The 18,162-nt window shown below is 39.0% G+C and overlaps 1 protein-coding gene across 6 annotated transcripts in view; it reads left to right on the top strand.

Annotated features, from left to right (window-relative positions):
• Positions 1-18,162, top strand: part of MAP2K5 (mitogen-activated protein kinase kinase 5) — a 249,041-nt gene that overhangs the window by 124,325 nt on the left and 106,554 nt on the right. For all 6 annotated transcript variants that reach the window (XM_087856834.1, XM_045810841.2, XM_045810840.2 and 3 more), the window contains 2 exons: positions 9,290-9,363; positions 10,329-10,379. In XM_087856834.1, the coding sequence (XP_087712960.1) occupies positions 9,290-9,363; positions 10,329-10,379 (125 nt within the window). The remainder of the gene's footprint in view (positions 1-9,289; positions 9,364-10,328; positions 10,380-18,162) is intronic.

Here is an 18,162-nt window from a genome sequence, read left to right as displayed (position 1 = left end):
TATTCTTCTCACTCCCTGATATTTTTCTGATCTTCTAAGCACTTCAAATTACTAAACGGAACTACATCATAACTGCCTATTATCTATGTTGGATATCACTGCTGCGGCTCAGATATTCATTACCTCATCAATAAAAAGCCCAGCTTACTGTGAAATCTCACTGAAGGAGTGGGCAACTATTATGACAGGAGATGCGTGTTGTGATTGGATAATTGTTAACTCTTCTGTGATCCCAGCTGAACGGCACTTGCCATCCTGGCAGAAGCCTGTCTTCAGGTAGAGCTCATATAATGAAAGTGAACTTTATTTAGAATTGGGTCTGGTTCAGTATGTTAGATAATCCACTTCCTGCCTTTCTAAGGTGAGAGTCGTTGTCATTACCAATTCTACAAAGCAATAGCTCCAGTATATATAGTGCATTCAAGTTTACGGAATGTTTCTCCCATTCGTTTTATTTATTTAGCAATTTGTTGAGGTCCAGCTCTGTTACAGGCACAGCTAAGCACACAGTCCCACTCAGTTTTCCTAACAACTTGTCAGTGTCGGGAGGTCAGATATCACCCATAATCATCTATATCATATGCACGTGAGCACGTGCACGCATGTACACTTGCACACTTTCCATATCATCTCTGCTTCCTCTAGAGGATCTGACCAACAGATATCTATTCTGATTCCCACAAAAATCTATCTGCATAAAATGACTAATTTTTTTTTTCTAAAACGAAAGAAGATAAATACCTGATTTAAAAATGGGTCACTTTGCATTGTACCTTTCTTTATCTATCTCAGTTTCTCCAACATGATATGGACCTCTTGGCCAAGATAGATTAACATCAGACTGCTGCAAGTTAGGGAACACCGAAACATATTTTATGTGTAAAATAAGCCCTATGTTTTACATTAGATGAAGCTTATTTCTTTTTAGTGGTATGAAGAGGACCTGTAATTTTGCACACTTCATTTGTATTTTCTCTGAGAAAATGTTTCAGTTAAAATCAATGCCCTACTATTCATTTAAGCTCCCTTGCCTTCAATAAAACTAATTGATAAACCCTAATAATTAATGGCCTGATTAAACCAAAATGACTTACATCTGCCCTGATGATTGCCATTTATAATCAGTCACTTTAATGACTCATCTTTTTTGCGCTTTGTTTACAGAAGAAAGGCTATGGTGTTTTTAAGTGAGCTGAATAAAAAACTATATGCTTTCAATTGCCGTTTGTTTCCCATGACTTGAGACTGCATTAAAATAAGCATAGATACAACAGCTACCTCCTTAAAAGAAACTTTCTGCCTAATCTGTCATGTTTATGGCTTGGAGTGAAGTTGAAAACAATAGAAAAAATCACTTCAGTATTCCTGGACTGGTTCTCAAGAGTTGTAGAATTTGCATGTTTTAAATGAAAACTTGGAAGTAATAAGTTCAGTGGCTATATACTAGGATTGTTGATATCTCAGATACAAGGTGGAATGTTTTATTTAGATGAAGTAAAACTTAAACTGGAGGAGCCATCCTCATTCCCACATTTCAAGAAGATCTCATTTACATATGTGTTGTGGTGAGCGCTGTGTATTGTGTAAGACTGATGAATCACAGATCTGTACCCCTGAAACAAATAATACATTATATGTTAATAAAAATATTGTATCAATAATAAGATAAATAAATCCTAAAATCACAAATAGATAAAAGGTTTACGAGTAAAAAAAAAATAAGAGATCCCATTTGCTTCAAGTTCTGCCAAATGAATTAAGATTTAGCCTAACTAAATAAAGCCCTAATATTATACCCTATCTATTTCAAAAAAGGATTTGAGGGGCGCCTGCCTGGCTCGGTCAGAGAGCACGTGACTCTTGATCGTGGGGTTGTGAATGGAGCCCCACACTGGGTGTAGAGATTACTAAAAAAATAATAATAATAAACTTAAAGATCTGAGGCAGCTTATGGTATCAGGTCAAAACAATGAACAAAAGATAAAAGACAAGAATTTTAAAATAAAGAGATATTCCCACTTCTGCCCAGGAAGCATTCACTGCTATGGGACTTGTCCTCCACCAAAAACAACTAGGAAACTGGACTAAATTTATGAAACATCTGTTTTCAGACATTAGATAACAAGCATTTCAAGACTATGATCCCAGAGAAAAGGTAACAGATGAAGTGAGCTCTATAATCACCCAAGCTTTCTGCCTTGACACAGTTTTTGGACTGCAGCATAGGGAGAGGGGACCCAGACAGAGCCCAGAGGTCTTACTGAGCTGAAGAGACAGAATTTGGAGATCAAGAAAGCCAAAATGCCTAGAATTTACAGGGCAGAGCCCTAGAGAGGCAGGAATTATGCAGAAAAAGAACTCGAGAAACTGTATTATTAGAGTCTCCTTAAGTCTTTAGCCAAATACCAACCTCTGCATTCATAGGGTGAAGTCTTACAAAGCTAGACAAAGAACTACTGTCTGGGAAAGAATATTTCTGGGGAACTATAAGCGAAACAATTCCCAAATCTTATACAGGGTTGGGAATTTTTAAAATTCCTGTCACCCAGAGTGGAGAAACCTTGTTGAATACATTGGAACATTCAAGAGAGACTTTTTAGAAGGGTCATGCTTTAATAGTGGGACTAAACGAGCCATACAGTAGGGGTTACTCCAGGCTGTCCATGAATAAAGACTCTAAAATAAGCTTCAAAACGATCTGGCTATCTGTAAATAAGTCAACTACCTGCTGGTATCAAGTTTGACACTCTTTAAAGGATAACAACTAAATTCCGAACTTAACAGCATAAGATTCACAATATTTGGCATCCAAATAAGAATTAGTAGGTGAACAAAGAATTTTTCTGATAATGGATGAAAGATCATAACCAAGAGAGGAAAAAAATCCATATAAACAGGACCCCTCACTCCCCACACCCTGAGCAAATGGACTTAGCAGATAAGGAGTTTAGAACAGTTGTTACAAATATTACAAGTATATTCAAGGATCTCAAGGGTAACAGCATTATGAGAAGAAAAATGGAAGTTCATAAAGAATCAAGTGGAACATCTAGAGATGAAAAATAAAATATCTGAAAAATTTCACATAATGGAATTAACAGTGAATTGGACACTACAGAAAAAAACCAATCAATGATACTGATGTTAGAAATACAGAAAATATCCAAAAATACTAGAAGGAAAAAAGAGACCCCCCCCCCCCAAAAAAAAAAAATTCGCCCAGGCTCAGTGACCTTTGAGACAGTATCAGGAAGGCTAGGATGTATGTGTAACTGGAGTCTCAGAAGGAAAGGAGAGAGAAAAAGGAACAGCAAATAATTTGGAGAAATAAAGACTCCAGACTTTCCAAATTTGATGAAACCCATAAGGCCATGGATCTAAGAAGTTCAACAAACCCTAACCAGGATAAACACAAAACCACACCAAAGTGCAACAGAATAAAGAATTTAAAAACCAGTGATTTAAAAAATCTTTAAAATATTCAGAGAAAACAAAATAAGTAGAACGAAGAAAAAGAGGAAGGAAGAAGAAGAATGACAGCAGACTTCTTGTCTGATGCTATGCAAACTACAAAATGATGGAAAGACATCCTTAAAATGTGTGTGGGGGGGGGATCCCTATCAATCCAAAATTCTATGTTTAGTAAGTGTACTTTTCAAAAATAACAGCAAAATAAGACTCCTTCATGCAAACAAAGCAGAGAAAAAAAATTTACTTGTTGCCAATAGACCAACATTATAAAAAATGTTGAAGTTATTGAGGCAGAAGGAAAATTATACCAAATGGATGATTAGGCCTACGCAAAGGAATAAATTCCCCTAGAAATGGTAAACATGTAGATATATATAAAATTTTCTCACTTTTAAATTTAAAAGATTAAAGCAAAAATAAAGACAATGTAGTGTGGAGCTTATAACATATGTAGAGAAAAGATACATAATAGTAACACAAAGGATGGGAGGAAGAAAATGGAAGTGTATTGTTGTAAGTTCTTACATTATAAATGAAGTGCCCAAATATTACTTGAAAGTAAACTGAGATGTTAAAGAAACATACTGTAAATCCTAGAACAGCCATTAAAAAAAAAAAAAAAAAAACTTCAAGCAGGGGTTGGCAAACCTTACCCACAGGCCATTTGGCTCACTGCCTATTTTTATAAACAAAATTTTATTGGAACACAGCCATACCCATTAATATATGTATTGCCTATGATTGCTTTTGCACTACAGCAGCAAAATTGAGTAGTTATAACAAAACCCATATGGCCCTCAAAGCTTGAAATATGTTTTTTTACAGAAAAAGTTCTGTCAGCCTCTGGCTTAGAAGCCCATAGTAGAGATCAGTGGAATGATTAAAAGAACCCAGCTAATCCAAAAGAAAGCTAGGAAAGAAGAAAAAGAGAAACAAAGAACAGATGGGACAAATAGTGAGATGGTAAGGTTGAACTCAACCATATCAATAATTACGTTAAATGTAAATGGTCTAAATACTCTAATTAAAAGCACAGATTGTCAGACTGTTTAAAAAAACAAGACCCAACTGTGTATTGTCTGCAGCACATCAACTTTGAATATTAATGTTAGATATACCGTCTAAATACTAACCGACTTATTATAGGATTCATAATGTATGTAGAAAAGGCAAAACTATAACAACAGAAACTCATCAGTGGTTGCCAGAGGTCAGGAAGGAATTGATTATAAAGGGGCACGGGGAGCTTTCTGGAGTCACACGAGTGTTTCATATCTTGATTGTGGTGTAGCTACATGGACGTATACATTTGTCAGACTCATCAAACTGTACATTCAAAATGATTGCAATAAAACTGGTGTTTTAAATGAATAAAATTGATTTTAAAAGGTAAAATAAGGGAAGAAATTTCTCTTCAGATATTTTTAACTGGACAGTAGTTAAATCAGAAGCAATACAGGAGGTTATTATATTAGTCTTTTCTAAATGCTGGACTGAAGACCAGGCTGTGTTAGATTGGTTTCCAATTTAGTAGATCTGAGGTGGAACTCAAAAGTTGACTTTTGGTTTTTGTTTTAGTTTGGTTTTTGTTGTTTTTAAATGCACAGCCAAGTTTGGGACCTCTTTAGTGGCATAATTCTCATTGTTTTTATTATAGGAAGCATGCCAGTTGTTCAGGAAGAGAATCCCATTTCAGTTATTCATGAGCTGTGTTGTTATCCTGAAATCTCACATGCTGTATTTTGGTTAAAAAATATATATATATGCCAGCAGGTCCCTGCCCTGCATTTATCAGAAGGGTAGAGACAGGGTCTTACTCATGTTTCTCTCCACATCACCTACCATTATATCTGGCACAAGTTAAGGTGTCAGTAAATTCTTGTTGAATAAATGTTCTTGAATGACTACAAATTCTTTCCAGAATGAAAAATGTTGTTTAAAAATGCATTCATTGATAACAAAATGTATTTATTCTGAGGTATATGCTGTTAAGTGGGGAAAGACTCAGCTCCTTCTCGGGTCACATTCGCTGGATGAGCACATTTCCCCATCTGTTTAGTAGAGATATCATTCATTCACCGTTTGTTCAACAAATATGATTTCTTGTCGGTACCAGACACCATTCTAGACATAGTAGTGAACAAAACAGAGAAGTCCCTGCATGCGTGGCGGTTCCGTTCAAGAGTGGACGACTGAGACAGCAAATTGACACATAGATCTGTGGGGGGAAGGTATTGCCATTTCTACAGGGTGACTGGGGAAGGCTTCTCTTAAAAAGATTACATTTGAGTAGAAACCTTAAAGAAATGAAAGAGCAAGCTCTGCATATATATGGGAGCAGAGTATGCCAGGGATATGGAACCCCAAGCAGGAGCACGTCTAGCAGGGAGACCAGTGAAATGAAACTGACTGGGCAGAGAAAAGAATAGGAAGGGTGTGAGCACAGGGCAAGTGGGGACCAGCTCAGAGATGGCCTCACAGACTATTGTGAGGCCTGCGTTTTGTGTTGAGCTGGGAAGTCCTTGGAGGTTTTAGGAAGAAAAATGACATGGTCTGATTTAGTTTTATAAGGATCACTTAAAAAAAATTTTTTTTAATAAATAAAAGAATCACTTTAGCTGCTGTGACACAGACTGTAGTAGAGAAAGCATAAATACAGGGAGTCCAGTTCGGTAGCCTCGTTGAGGAATGTGTGCACACGGTCTGACAAAAATGCCTCCTCATGAACATTAAATTGTTTTTATAGTTCTCCTTACTGCGCTTTGGGAATTATCTTCTTTTAGCTAGTATTTTACTGAAATACAGCTAAAGTTTGCTGCAGCAACAACAAATTATTTCCTAAATATATCAAAATATACCACTTTTTCTTATATCACAGTTTCGTTGATTACCAGGAGATAACAATACCTTATATTTATGGAGTGTTTGGCAGTTTAAAAGCAATTTTACATTCGTTATCTCATCTAATCCTCACAGTTCTTTAAAACTGACACAGTGGCTATTGTCTTCCTGCAGAGGTAGAAAGTAAAACCGTCACCTGCCTCGTGAAACTCACATGTTAAGTTTGTGGCCTGCCAGAAAGACAAACATGCAGATCCTCAGTCTCTTATCAGCCTAAATCCATTGTTTCTGTTTAAAGGGGTCTGTTAGGTTCAAATGATGTCTCAAGCTATTACTGGGAAGTGGGGTTACTTCTATTAGCAAATTTAGTATAATGTTTAAAAAGCTCTTAGGTACTGTTGTCGGAAGGGATACACACAAAGATGTGTGAAGCATCTTCCTACCCTAAGACCTTAGTACTTGGGGTGGTCATACTTACACCAGGAAATACAGTAAGTAACTGCTAGTCAGACAGTGTGACCTGCTTAGTTCCAGACAAATGGCACAGACAGCAAAGGCGCTAGCAGTTCAAAGGAAGCCGAGACTTTGTTGGCCTGAGTAGTTAGGGCAGCAGGGAGGCAGGGTACTTGACTTGAAGTGTAGGCAGGATTCATTCAGGAAGTATTGAGGAAGGGGTTCTCAACCTGGGGGCAGGCAGGAGGGAGAGAGGATCACACAGCATGAACAAAGGCTTGGTGATGGGGTGTTTTGTTTCTTCCGAGACAATGATTAAAACAGCCCAGGTGGAATACAAAGGATGTGAGGATGAGTGGATGTTTACTACTTTCATAGATGAAGTGTCCACCCCCCTCCAAGAAGAATTAGGCTAAGAGGTGAATGTCCAAAAGTCACAGAGCAGGCTTGCATGTAAGTTAAAAAAGATGTTGTTGGCGAGTTGAAAAATGCAATGAAGTTCTTATTTACACCTGGCCTTTTAGAGTATAATCTAGCAATTCTGTTGTTTTATTTCTCCTCTCTCTATTGATCCGCCTAAGTCAGAAGTGTATCTGATCAAAGCTAAAGATTTGTTAATTTTGGCGTACCTCGTGATTTCCAGGCAGCTCCTTCTTCCGGGAACTCAAAATATTTGTTCATTAACTGTCTCCATCTGATGTGGTAGCTTAAGGGTGGTTTAAAGCTGTCAATATATAAAAGAGCAGGTCGTCCAAAAGAAAAATACTCAAAGTTGAGGGCCTATAATGAGAATTGGATTTGGAAAATAAGCCCAGCCTATGGAGAGTCTAACATTTCTTTCAGTGCACCGAACCTTTATTGCGTATCTGTTGTGACCGTCTACGATACGTATGTACTGTGCTAACTCGGGGGTCACAATTAGGTTGGCAGAGGTCAGGGACTTTTTTACTTCCTCATCCAAGAGAAATGATGTAGTAAACATGGTAATTTTAATATGATGGTGGTATAAGATTTATAATTCAAATTGAGGAAAGTTGGGGGCAGAGAGACTAGTTGGTAAAAGAACTTACCCCAGCCTAGGCATCCTAACTTGTATTCAGAGAGTGCCCCTAAAGGAGGAATATGGTATGTCTTCTGTGAAGGGCATGCTGCCGAGACCCGTTCTATAGCTAACCCCTGATCACTGAAACAGAATGGTCAACATCAACTCATACTTCGTGTGTATGGTTTCCATTCGTTTATTCTCTCATCTGTTCAGCGATTATTTATTAAGCACTTACTATAGCCCTGAAACTCCTCTAGGGCCTGGGAATATAGTAGTCAATAAAAGAAACAAAGTCCCTGCCTTGATGGCATTTATATTCTCGCGTCAGTCAGGCAACATGAAATGAGCACAGGTATGAGAAAGTGCCTGGCACATCGCGCATCACGTAGGAAGCAGACTTGAATAATGGTTGGTTCCTGAGTTTGAACTTGAAGTTTGAACTAAGTACCTGCTACTGGCAAGATACTGTGTTGGGATACCCTTTTGCAAAGTGGAGGGTCGGCGTGGATTGACTCACACGTTTTTTAATGTCACACAGTAAATTGAGTCTCTTGTTCAGTTTGAGGGTAATTCAGGTTATATGCTATATTAAATATAAGAAGTTGTCTGTTCCAGACCACTTTTGCCATTGAAGATGAAACACTGAAGCAGGTGCTGTTCTGTGCCATCAGCAGTGGTGTGCTCTTGTCCTGCTCAGATGGGTTTTGCGGGCTCCCTGAATTCCTGAAATGGCTCATTGTTGTCACTGACGATGCTTCACAGAAACCCTTTGTGTCATTATTTAGCAACTGACTGCCTTGGCAAAAGCTGTGTCACTTCTTTTGTTAACTATAAGAGCAGTCAAAAGTGATGTAAGGGAAGAGAAGGAGAAATGAAACAAAGATCGCTACGTGCATATTTGCAGACACATCCACATGCCTCTTAGACCAATTTCTGAGTATTATCTGAAATAGCATTTGTCACATAAAACCAGGAGATAACAATGCTGCGTTCATTTTGTCATTGTTTCATTCAGATATGACCTGTTACCAGCAACATATGATTTTTTTTTCTTGTTGGCTTCCCTTTGGCCTTACTGCTTCTTAAATGGGAGGAGTAGTTTCACACCGACAGCAAAGCTAAACCTTTCTGTGCAAATTCTTTGCAAGAAGATTACATTTTCTTATCCACCTACTTTTCCTGAAAGCCTGGGGATAGGATGATGGATGTATTTACTGTTGTGGGAAGCCAAGATTTTATTTGACTTTCACTTGAAATAAACCCTTGCTTCCATAGAAACCAGAGATGGTTGGAAGTGAAGGAGTTGGACCTTACATTTTGCCTCCAGATAAAATGCTTTGCATTAAATTTGTGATTAGAATTCCGGGTTGAACAGATGATGTCATTTCTGCAACATGGTATGGTGTGCATGTGTGCTTTTTTAAAACAGGCGCTGTAGATACGGAATTAGTTACATGGACTTTTCTGGTCCCTTTTTAGATGTGAAGCCCTCCAATATGCTAGTAAACACAAGAGGACAGGTCAAGCTGTGCGATTTTGGAGTTAGCACTCAGGTGGGTCTCCTTTTTCCTCCTAGTTTGCTCTCCTTTCTGCAACATTCACTTTTTTATTTTCAGTCTACTTTTGGATTGAAAAATCACCTAGCTGCCAGACAAACAGAACTCTGCATCTTCTCCTCGGCTGGGAGTGTGTTATTCATTTTTAATCTCCGAGCGAGTTTCCTTCATCAGAATATGATTGTTCATTGTTTAATGACAGTAAAAACTGCTGATATTGTAATTACTACTTACGAATAGCAAACTTCATTGATATGCAGCTTTGATATGAAAGCGTTTTGACCAGACAAAAGGGAGGGCAGAGTGGGAGCTGTGCCTGGGGAGCCCAACTGGCCCACAATAAAAATTAATATTGGGAGCAACAATGGTGGAGGGCCATTACAATGTGCAGCACAAATTTTAATTAATTTCCATTTTGGGCCTCCCCTGAGAGCCCTGGTGATAGTGACCCGTGAGCGTGCTGTGATGTTGATTTGAATCGCAGCCACCTTTACTCCCAGCCAGACACGAAGACCAAAGCGAAGGTCATCGTTGTATTATGGGCTGTCAAAGTCTGTTATCCCTCCAGCGTATTTAGCGTTCATTCCGTTCTAGTAATGCACGGGCTTCATTCGCATCTTGAGCCATCTGACTAAAAAATGAGTGTGTTCAAATCCTACTTCAAATTGACTTTTTATATCGGGCGGGTTTGGGGTACTAAAGCGATACGCATCCTGCTTAAGTGAGTTGTTTAAGGTTATCTGCTATAAACTGTAATGCTGTGCTTGTTTAAATTGGAAATCACATTCAAAAGAAAAGAGAGATTTAATCATTTTTAATGCCTTTGTAGATAAATTTGTTCCCTTTTACATAATTTTTAGTTGATTTATAGAAATGATGATTGTAGGTTAAATGAGGAATAATTGCCCATTTTATTTCCACATTATCTTTATATTGTTCTAACAGACTGTTTTGTCTCATAGCTGGTGAATTCTATAGCCAAGACGTATGTTGGAACAAATGCTTATATGGCGGTAAGTAAACTTATGCAAAAATAACATTTAAAACCAACATCTTTATCTTTATGTACTTGGTAATGTAGAATTCTTGAATTAATTCAGCAGCTTTATCCTAACAGATCATAAATTACAAAGTCAATCCAGTCATGATCTGATTTTTAAATCTTTCTAAAAGCCATTAGGGTTTTTACAGGAGCTGCCAACTTATCTGCTTAGTTGACTTAACTACTGGTTCAAGTGTGAAATTGCTGAGTTTTGAAGTTTAATCCTACAGAGAAATTGCACCTGATAGCACATTGGCCACTTGGCCACATTGCTTATTTAATTAACCCTCAAGTATCCCAGAATGTTAGTCAATAAGTTTGGTTGTTTTTTTCCAGGAATACAAACACACTTTGTCACCTGATCAAAATTAAATTTTTGACATGACCAACTCTTACTTATGGATCTCTGAATGTAAAGGTTGGGCAGGAAATTCTCTTTCAAACTTGGACATCTGTACTCTGTTTACTTGTTGGGTTCTTGCCTGTTGTAAGATGGCTTATTAATTCCTCTGAAGTACATTTACCACATCTAAAAATTAGAAGCATAGAACCGTTTCAAAACCCCATTGTGGACTTGGCTTTGACCTTTTCCTTTTTCCTACCTTTTAAGTAAGGGAAGTTATTTGGGGCACAAATGCTTTTATTAGTTTCCATGGTCACGTCAAGAGTGGGTAGTCGGGAGAGACAAGTAAGAAGGTTATCTAGTATCATTTTTGGAGCCAAGTTTTGTTTTAACACCTCAAGGCCATTTTTTTTTTTTAATGAGGATTCTGGATTTATTCAGTTAGTCTGTTTTACTTCCAATAGTCTTTAGGTGAAGTTAAACAATATTAGTATGGATGGAGCCCTGGCTCTTATCGTCAGTTCATGTATTATCTTGATAAAAAGATGTTAATATGGATGGAACTCTGGATCTTATTCTCAGAACGCTACAAGCCTTTTTTTTAATTAAAATACCAGAATAGTTCATTTTTGTCTTGCCCGGTTTTTAAAGAAAATTCATTCTTTCTCATTTTTCTAGGTAATGTGAAAAAAAAATTAACCTCTGAAGTCATCATATGTGTTTTTATAAAGCATAATCGCCCTCTTGGCTCTACCAGGTTAGCTCAGATTAGTGAGCCCCTTTTACAATTAATAAATCCCTACTAAATGCCACAGTTTCAGTGTTTGAAAGAATTACAGAACACTGTGATTTAAAAATAAATAAATAAAGCTACTATAAATGAAACAACTTTTCATCTACCCATCATGTTTTCAGTAGCTTTAAATTGCTCTAATAATTAAATTGCATTATGTTTGAATGTGCAAACCTAGATTACAGTTGTCTTTCCCAGGTGTACATTAAAGAAATTACCTTTTTTCCTTTTGGTTTGTGGATGAATGTGATGCGTCCATCTGTTAATTGAATATGTGAGGATTAAAATTACGAAATGTTAGTTCAGATTGGCACAGCTAAAATTGCTTTGCTTCTTGGGTGAGTGAATTCTGGTCATCAGCTTTATAGTTCAAGTTGTAAAAAGCGTAAGATACCTAGAAAGCCCAGAGTGATAGCCCAGTAGTGAGCCTCGCTCAATTCAGCAAACTCTCCTTGGTCACACACTTACCTAATTGGTGTGAGATCAGAGGTTGGGAGTGGGAGAAGATGGAAATAACATTGTTCTGTTATGGGTCTTAATCCCTGCCTAAGATACCGTGATAATTGTATTACAGAGGTACCATTGAGGGGAACTGGGTGAAGCGTGCACACAACTTTCCTGTCTATTTTTTTTCAACTTGTCAATCAATAAGTATTTCAAAATAAAGAAGTTAGGTAAGAAATGAAAGTTTTATTGGAACATGGCCACGCCCTTTTGTTTGCGTATTGTCTCTGGCTGCTTCAGCGCTGCCAGGGCAGAGGGGTTGCTGTGACAGTTGCAGCAGAGACCGTGTGGCCCACAGAGGGAGAAATATTTATGCTCTGGCCGTGTACAGAAAAAGTTTGCCAGCTTCTGGTCTGTGCCAGTGAAAGCTGTATCTGAAACTGAGTACCGGCAGTTAACCGACCAGTATTTACGGAGCACCTTCCGTGCTGTTAGCCAGGTTATGGTGGAACCCTTCGAATCCACATAAGATGTGGGCAAAATGGGAAGCTTGGCATTATATGTGGCTACATGATGTGTGACATAATAAAGACTTAAGTTGTATCAAACATACATTTGAGACTAAGAAGGCGTACAATGTACAAATTCGATGATTTAACAGTGTATGGAAAGGGTACTTACGAAAAGAGATCACTGTGGAGGGATGAGCAAAGACTAAGAAATAGAAGCTAATGTGACATTTTTGGGAGCGGGAGGTGGGGTAGAGGACAAGTAATAAGTTGTGAGAATATATAGTTAAGAGGTCAGTTGGTCTGATACCCTCATAATAGCTAATATTTAACCCCATGTGCCAGTCACTCTTTTAAACTCTTACATATGTAAATGCTTTAAATCCTTATAACAACACTACCAGGTAAGTAATATCACTCTCATCTTACAGCTGAAAAAAAACAGATAGAGAAGTTAAGTAACTTACTCAAGTTCATCCATCTAATAAATGATGGAGTCAGGATTCACACCTGGTAATCAGTCTGCAGAGACTAAACTCTAACTGCTATGCCTCTCACTGCGTCCAAATCATGTCTCTGTCTCTCCCAAACTAGACTGTGGTCTTCAGAGGGGCAGGGTTTATTCCTATTCTCTATATCTGGTCCTTCACAGGAATGAATGCTAAGTGAATGAATTAGTTCGTGAACGCTGCCTTCCCAGAATGACTTATTCACTAATTATAAGCAGAGCATTTAACTTTTCATATTAAGTATCTCAGTTGCATTGTAAGGTATAGAAGACGCCCAAATTACTCAAACACAGTCAACTTGGCTGCTCAAATATTGAAAGGAAAATAAATCAAAGAAATAGCCCTATGTGTGCAATCTCACTTCATTCTTCTATAATCTAAAGTGTAAGGTATAGGAAAATGATAATTAGGAAAAAGACAAGGCAGTTTTCTTAAGATCCTAAGTCATGAAAAAATAATACTAATTAACAACTTATGGGCATGTTAAGGGGTGGAACTTGTAGGAGACTTGGAAAGCCATCTGCTCCAACCTCGTCATTGACCAACAAGATCGGAAAGTGAGTGGCAAGTCCAAGGACATACTACATTTTAGGGGTGAGTATTTAGGTTCAGTAGACACTTTAAACTGAAGCAAGAAAGATTTTCAGCTACATTTTTAAAGGATCTCATCCAGCAGGATTACAAGAGAAGTTGAGAAGGCTTGGGGGGCTCACATTAAACCATTTCTCAGATATTCTAATTACTAAAAATCTTACCCTGTTTTAAACATAGAAGTCCCTAAAACTTCAACCTACTGTTCAGTCATTGTGGCTTGTTTATTATTATAATGTTCTAATCAAATATAAAAGTTTGACATTTTATGAATAAAGTTTTAAAATTAAAATCTTATCCAAATACTTGTGCTTTGTGATCAGAAAGTCCATCAAGAGGCACCTGGGTAGCCCAGTCAGTGAAGCATCTGACTCTTGATTTCAGCTCAGGTCATGATCTCAGGGTCGTGAGATCAAGCCCTGCATTGGGCTCCACGTTCAGCCTGGAGTCTGCTTGAGATTCTCTCCTTCTGCCCCTCTGTCTACTTGTGCACACATGCTCTCTCTCTCTCGCTCTCTCAAATAAATAAATAAAACCTTTAAAAAAGAAAGTGCATCAAAATGACTGTTCTTACTTCCTGAACATTTTCCCTACCTGGGCTGTTCTTGTCATGGGAAATTACCTTTACCCAGAATGCAACCTATACAGATGACGTGATACAGAGACATTGGCCATGTTCGTGCAGTGGTGGTCATGGCAATGGTGGTGATCAGAAGGAGGCTGGCATTTACTGAGCATTCCCATGTGACAGGTACTGAATCAAGCACATCGCGTGGATTCACTTCATCCTCACACAACCCCATGAAGTATACATATTATTATTGTCTTCATTTTACAGATAAGGAAACTGAAGGTGAAGTAACTTCATCCCAGGGGCTCAGAGTTCACCAAGTAGTGAGAGTCAAGATTTAATTAGGACACCAGTTTCCAGTTTCTGGTCAAAGCAGGTTAGGTTATTTGGACCACCTCTTCCATTTACGTTATTATGTTTTACTTTAACAGTCATTTGAAATGCGCTGAAGAGTAAAAGGCAATGGGAGTCTCCCAGGACAATTTTCAGATGGAATCCTGCAACAGAGAGGAAAGCAGAATGTTGGAGCACCAAAGCTACTTCTTCCTGAGGGCAGGTGCCTGTACCACAGCTGTCAATGATATGGGGGTCCTCCTAAGGCAGAGGGTCTCCGAGGAGGAGAAGATCTCTGTAGATCTCAGAAATCTGAAGGGCTCACCCTCAGTGTAAGAGCAAACCGGAGCCAAAGCTGCTGGTCCTCCTCCTGCCCCAGTCCTAGGGAACAACAAAGAAGGCCTCTCAGAGCCAACCAGAGAAAGAAACAGGGGAAACGGAAACGGGGAAGTTGGCAGCTAGAGACTAACTCTGACACAGATTTGCACCAGGTATTTATATTCATGGCCTGAGTTAGAAAAGGAGCTTCATGGTAAGAACCTGGTTTGAGGTGGGCACATCTACCTTAAGCCTCAGAATCTCTCCAAAATGTTTTCAAGAGCAAAAACTGGCAAGTAGTCCACAAAAACCGGACACACAAGGAAACAAGGCAATAAGAAGAACTAGCAGGAAGGACAGATACACACAGACTTCCAATCACAGATTTTAAAAGTGACAAAGTAGATTGAGAAAATCTCAAACAAAACTATTAGATTAAAATGTAAAAACTCACTACTTGGTAGCATGTTAGATATAGCAGAAGAGAGAATTCATGACGTGGAAGATTCCAGAACCCTGATTTAACCAGTATGCTCTACTACCCACAGGGATCTTGCCAACTTAAAAAAAAAAAAAAAAAGAATTCCCCATTGTTTGTGATACATATTTTGATTCCTTACTAACCTAAAGTATTTGTGCATACTTTGTTAATTTTCTGAGTAGCGTAACCCTGAGCTGAAATTCTTTATCAGAAGAGATAAGGGATGTCCCTTGGTATCTTCCTGCTTTTGACAAGTGAATCCTGTTGTACGTAGAGATGATTCTGGAGTGAGTCAGCTAAACCTGGGTCCTGGGTAAATAACAAGTCACAGAGGGTAGCTGGAAGGAGTGCAGTGTGCAGCTTGGAGCTCCTGCCCTTTCAGATCCTCTGTAAACTCTGCTTTTTATACCATCACCACTCCCTACTGTTCTCATTAAGAACAGACCAGAATCTCCCCCCCACCCACACACACACACACACACACACACACACACTTAAACCTCAGTACACAGGTGCTTCAGACAGGAGTCATATTTTTCCTGTATTTAGCTTTCCACACTGGTGACAGCTGCCATGTCAGAAAGTAACCCAGCTTTTGATTTTTAACTGCAGAATGTCTATCCCAGATCTTCTGTCAGCTCAGTCCCTGGTGGTTGGTGTTTTGTTTTGTTTTAGATGGGAGAGGACAGGGCAGGCCACCTTGGCTTCAAGTGTGAAAACACATTTGAATTGTGCAGCCTCGGGCCATCCAGTCCTGGCTCCTTACATTCAGAGTGCATTGGGGCTCATCTTGTGCCTGTGTCCGTTTCAGGGGCCTGGGCGCATTTCCCAGTCTTTATCTGCTGTACCGGTTCAGGTAGACCCGTCGCGCTGGCACCTGCTTTCACTGAACATTCGTGCTTGAGTGCAGCCTCACAACAGTGATCTCATTTTGTTAGCTTATTGCAAGAATTATTTCTCCAATGAGGGGTTGTCAGAATCTCCTCCTTAAGGAGCCCTCTTATTTGCCACCTGTGACCATGATCACTTTATTTTTCTTTTTGAATTTAATTTTGTCATGCTTTATTTTTTTAAAGATTTATGTATTTTATTTGAGAGGAGAGAGAAAGCATGCACGAGCTGGCAGAGGGAGGGAGAGAAAGAATCTTAAGCAAGCTCCACACCCTGCATGGACCCTGACGTGGGGCTCGATCTCATGACCCTGAGATCATGACCTGAGCCGAAACCAAGAGTCAGATACTCAACCAACTGAGCCACCCAGGTGCCCCAATTTTTTCGTGCTTTATTTCCAGCTTTCAGTTTGCATTTGTTTTGATAGTTCAGTGGGCAGGTATTATGAATGTATTTAATCTTATTGTTGGTCCTGCCAAAATATTTTGTATCTGGGCTCCACTTTCATTTCTTTGCTTGTCGTGTACTCTGCACGAGTCCTGTATAGTATAACTGTCAGGTAGGGGAATGAAGAAAGAGAGTAAGGAGAGGAGAAACAGGGAGGAAGGCAATATTTGGTTATTTCTTTAAGAATTCTGGAGGATTTTAGGATTTTCATGTTTGCTGCATGTTCTTGATGGGCCTGAATAGCAATAATATTGGGGAAGTTATGTTAGTAGAACCCTCCAGGGGACTTAATGATAGGCACATGCTTTAAACCAAATGTGTAGTAAACATATATTACATCCCTTCAAGGCAACATACCTTGACTGCTCACCGGCTGTGTGCCAGCCGTGGTACTAGGTATGAGATGAATAAGACACTCTCTTGGCCTCTTAAGAGAAACAGGCTAGTAATCGGATGATTACAACACAGCGTAATGAATTAATATTAAAGATACAAACAACATTTCCATGAAAGACAGAGGCAAGAATTTGTGATGCTTCCTGAGAAATAGAGGAACGTTTCACCAAAAACAGGTGGCCTACGAGCAGGGCCTTCATAAAAGAAACGTTCACTAAGCAGAGAGGAGGAAGACACATAATTGCCTCTGCAGGGAACGTGGAAATGTTTCGTGACTGAGGCTGAGTATACCAGAGAATTAGCCAGAGAAATTATTTTTTAAAATGAATACTGAAGGGGGCACCTGGGTGGCTCAGTCGGTTAAGCGTCTGCCTTGGCTCAGGTTATGACCCCAGGGTCCTGGGATCGAGCCCCGCATCGGGCTTCTTGCTCGGCAGGGAGCCTGCTTCTCCCTCTCCCTCTGCTGCTCCCCCTGCTTATTCTCTCTTGCTCTCTGTCAAATAAATAAAATCTTTAAAAAAAAAAATGAATACTGAAGACTGTATTTTGAGAAATACTGACCAGATCGAGATTAGTGTGTGGCTCTTCTGACTTCTAAGTTCGGGGGCAGTTTGACACACTAGGAAGAACCCTGATTTTGCAGTCAGACGTACCTGCGTTTGAATCCTGGCTGTGTTCCGAAACAAATAGGCCTAATGCTGAGCCACAGCTCTAGACTTCAGCAAGTCGCTTAATCTTATGAAGCCTCAGTTTTTACATCTGTAAAATAAGGGCAATGATATCTAACTTTGCAAGATTGTCCCAAGGCATAGAGGATGCAAAGTATCTAGTCCAGTGTCTGGCCTATACTAGTTGGTCATTACGTGATAGCTATTACTGTCTTTATATAGTGGGTGCAAACTAAACCTCTCTGTGCCTCCATTTCCTCATCTGTTAGCAGGGGATGATAATAGGAGCAATCTAATATGGGTGTTTATGAATCTGAAATGAGACCTACGTGAACAGAACTTAATACCAAGCGTATGGAAATTCTTCAGTAAATGCACACAGTAGTCTTGGTGATGATACTCCTGTAACTAGTTGGCTACTCTCATCCTAGTACCTGTTGAACTAGCTGGAATTGGGTAA

This window comes from Ursus americanus, chromosome 28, assembly GCF_024610735.1.
Source record: "Ursus americanus isolate L20-20 chromosome 28, mUrsAme1.1.p, whole genome shotgun sequence".
In the NCBI taxonomy this organism is placed as follows: domain Eukaryota; kingdom Metazoa; phylum Chordata; class Mammalia; order Carnivora; family Ursidae; genus Ursus; species Ursus americanus.
The sequence above is the reverse complement of the archived record's forward strand: the minus strand, read 5'-3'. Positions and strand labels throughout refer to the sequence as shown.